Below are 3792 nucleotides of genomic sequence, written 5' to 3'. Positions count from 1 at the left end.
GTTGTGTCAATTGGAGGAACCACTCTTCTACATGATTCCTTCTTTGATTCATCAACTCACACATTGATGCGCTAAAACTCTAGTTTCCTCACAACAAAGTTAAATTTCTAATACTGCTGCAAAATAAACTAAATTTTGGAAGTACTTTTGGCTGACATTTATTAGGTGGTTACCTTGACATGGTTCTCTTGATTTGTATTCTGTGTACAAGTTTCTTTTAACGCTTCGATGTATAAGGAGTTATAGTGAAACAGTCAGTAAAATTAGTTGTCCAATGTATAATAATGGAAAATATTGTTGCATTGCAATTCAGTTTATAGAATTGACCTGCCATTGCCAAGTGCAGAGTAATCTCCGATTACAAAGAATTATATGACGTTCCTCTGTGGACTGACCTTATGCAATCCTTCTCTTGTTAATGCGGTCTCAAGCCAGTCTAGGCTCGGTGGCTAATTAGCCAGTTATAAACTTGAGCCACCATGGCAGCAATCTTTGTGTTAATAGTCAATAAGCTCAGCTGCATTAACTTCTTTAGTTTTGTCAAGTGTAGGAATTCCTCTTTCACATGCTTCCTTCTTTGATACATCAGATCACACAATTACACTTGCAAGTTTTTGTTTGGTGGCAATTTTGTTTAGGGTCTTTAGGAATTAAGAACCATTGTGAATATATGTGTTGCACTTTGATGCTTCTTTTTTTATTGCAATCAATAATCGGTGGTCACCTTAATGTACTCCTGTCGGTGTACATATTGGTTCACCTGTTAGTGAAGCAATCACCAAGATAACAAATGTATCTTCTGAGCAGTATGTTCCACCTTAACTGATGTTTGTGCTTGTGCTTTGGTGTTTTTGTCTTTAGAGTACCAGTATTTGATTGTGGATTGCCTGCTAGTTTGTTAGGAAGTTTGTACTGTCTACATTTGTTTTACAGAACTGGTGTGCAATTGTTGAGAGGAGAGTCTTCTCTCTGTATAATTATATCATGCGCCCTTCCCGAAACAACCTTATGCTAACACATGGTGGCTCATCTTTTGAAGCATACACACACACAATTAGTCAAGGACATCACATGTTGCTCTATAGACTACGATATTGGTGCCTGTCCCTTCATACATGTAAAACTGGAATCATGTGGTGTTTGGTTAGAGGTTATATGCATTTTTTTGTTTATAGTAGCTGGAAGTATTCTAATGCTTAGGATTTGGATTCATTATTTTTACCATTGACTAGTATATATACATTGAAAAAGACGATTGATTTCTTTTGTTGTACATATTCTCTGTGAAACTCAAATGTAAAATTAGTTTTTTTTTCAAATAGGCTGCTATTTTTCTTTTCTTTTTTAAGGGGGACTGCTATTTTTCATTGGTATTCATCATGATGGATTGAATTGCAGACTTTTGTCCATTTTGTCTCACTTTAGTTTCAAATATATGCAGTGTCATCCACAATGTCTGGCGATGTCCAATCTGAAGTCCCCCAGCCACCTTCATCTTCTGTAAAGCCCGCCTCAACTTCGTGCCGAAAGAAGAACTCCGGCACCTCGTTTGTCACGCAACTGAGGGATCACTTCCACGAGTTTATTCATGCCTCCATGGACGAACACAGGACATGCTTAACAAACACTGTCAAGAAATTGTTTGCGATGTCAAAGGGAGTCGCAGAGGGGACTGCTGGGGCAAAAGAAGCTGGAGCTGAAAGCGTTTTGCCACTTCAGAGTGAAGTGTCACGGTAGAAACATATGATGCAATGTCAGTTCTGTGTAGTGAAATTTTGTCGCTGTCACCAAGCATAATCCTCGAGTCAAACAGTAGAGTTTCAAATTTTTGGTGAATATATTATGTACAGTTACATCATGCAATCATGCTGTCGTCATTTGACTGTCTATGCAAGAAGAGAAACATTTCTTTCTCTTCTATCTATAGATAGAATCAGGCTACCCAACAATTGTTTTTTCTGTATTCTGATCTTTTGCCTATAAAAACGATGTCTTTGTCTATCTACAAGTGCGTCACGAGTATGACCAGGACCGCACAAAGAACTACCCCAGCCGAGGAAGCAGCCCAACTGCTCCCCGCCGGCGAGCCGGAGGTGTCCGTCGCGTCGTAGAGGGAGCTGAGCCTGAAATCCGGGTTGGACCCGTACAGCAGCTGCACGCCTTCGACGTCGTCGACGGTGAGGTCGGCCTTCTTCTCCAGCGGCTTGATGCTCGGGTACATGACGGCCTGCGGCGAAGTCGAGTGTCCGAGCCCGAGGACGTGGCCGATCTCGTGAGTCGCCACGGACTCCAGGTCGATGGCCGCGGAAGCTTTTGTTTCGCCAGCGAAGTCCACCGCCCACCGCTCCGCGGCGTCGAGGTGGAGCCGCCCGTTCTTCGGGGAGAAGGCGTGGCCGAGCACGCCGAGCGGCCCGTCGAAGGGCACCCCGTCGCCGTGGCTGCCCTCGTAGAACCCCACCTTGATGTCGGCCTCGTCGTAGTCGTCCGTCTCGACGAACGCCACGGGGATGACCCGCGCCCACCGCTCGAACGCGCGCCGGAACACGGCCCTCACGTCGTCGGGCGCCAGGTAGCCGACGGTGGCCGTCGGCGACACGGCGTACGTGAGCACAACCGGGTCCGGGTCCGACCGCCGCGTCCACCGCGGCTTGCCCTTGAAGAAGGTGAACCGGCTGACCGCGCCGCCGTGCTCCGGCGAGACGGACGCGCCGTGGTCGTCCTGGACGCCGCAGCGCGGGGACATCATCTGGTCGAGCGTCACGGCGTCGAGCCGGCCGGTGACCGGCAGGCTGAGCCGGGACTGGTACCGTCTGACGGCGGCCTCGAGGTGCTCGTCGAAGGCGTCCGTCGGGTCACCGCCGTGCTCCGCCCCGGCATGCTTGGGCATGTAGCCGAACGTGGCCAGGTACCGCTTCAGGTCGCCGAGCCCCGTCACGCGGGTCCCCCGCTGCGCGTCTAGCAGCCGCTTGAACGAGTGCCACCCTTGGCCATGGTGCCGGCCGTGCACCGGCGCCGGCGCCGGCGCAGACCGCGCGGCGGCGCACGAGAGGAGGCAAAGTATCAGCAGCAGCGGGAGGCACGCAGCTGCCCGAGCGGGGCGACATGGAACCATGAGAGCCAGGCGCGCGCACGCGCTGGCCGTTATTCTCGTTACAGGTCTCCGCGCGGCAAAGAATCTTATGAGAGAAACGAAGCAGAAGAGAACAAAAAGGTTCGGATAGGAGAGCCGATGGGTCCTCGGTTGGCCACCGGCTGACTCCGTCGTCGCCCCGTCGTCGTCGTCTCCCCGGGCGCCCTTCTCCGTCACGCAATAGATCGAGCTCTGCGTCATACGTGAAGACCAAAGGCTTTTTCCCTTTTTCTTTTCTGCGAGCTGATTCAAACGTATATACTCCTAGATTATATAGACATATCTCTATGTTTGATTTTTGGTAGAAAATGATTTGTACTCCATCTTCTACCTTGTATATCTCTAAGTGCTGTTGTCAGATTTTTATTGATTCCGTATTAATATGGAGCTAATCCGAGCGGTGTCACACCCGGACTCGGCACACGCATTAGGCCAACCCAGCGCGCGACCACATCTCGTTCGGATGCGTCCGTTTGAGGTAAAACGAATAAATTAGATGGCCCAATGCGTGAGTGCAAATGGATTTTTGTCCGTTTTCTATCCGCTTTCGACCCCATCCCGGTTCAAGTTTGGGCCGCTTTTGGGGTGAAACGAACAGTGCGCGGACGGGCGGGCCGTATGCGCGTGTCCTCTCTTGGCCCGCCTGTCGGTGGCATAGGGAT

At 49.7% G+C, this 3792-nt stretch overlaps 1 protein-coding gene across 1 annotated transcript; it reads right to left on the bottom strand.

Annotated features, from left to right (window-relative positions):
- Positions 1-1802: 1802 nt before the first annotated feature.
- LOC119275998 (metalloendoproteinase 1-MMP-like) lies at positions 1803-3157 on the bottom strand. Its single transcript, XM_037556941.1, has one exon. The coding sequence runs from the start codon at positions 3110-3112 to the stop codon at positions 2003-2005; it is 1110 nt and encodes a 369-aa protein (XP_037412838.1). The 5' UTR covers positions 3113-3157; the 3' UTR covers positions 1803-2002.
- Positions 3158-3792: the final 635 nt, after the last annotated feature.

This window comes from Triticum dicoccoides, chromosome 1A (assembly GCF_002162155.2).
Source record: "Triticum dicoccoides isolate Atlit2015 ecotype Zavitan chromosome 1A, WEW_v2.0, whole genome shotgun sequence".
NCBI classification, from domain to species: domain Eukaryota; kingdom Viridiplantae; phylum Streptophyta; class Magnoliopsida; order Poales; family Poaceae; genus Triticum; species Triticum dicoccoides.
This window is presented reverse-complemented; position numbering and strand designations above follow the sequence as displayed.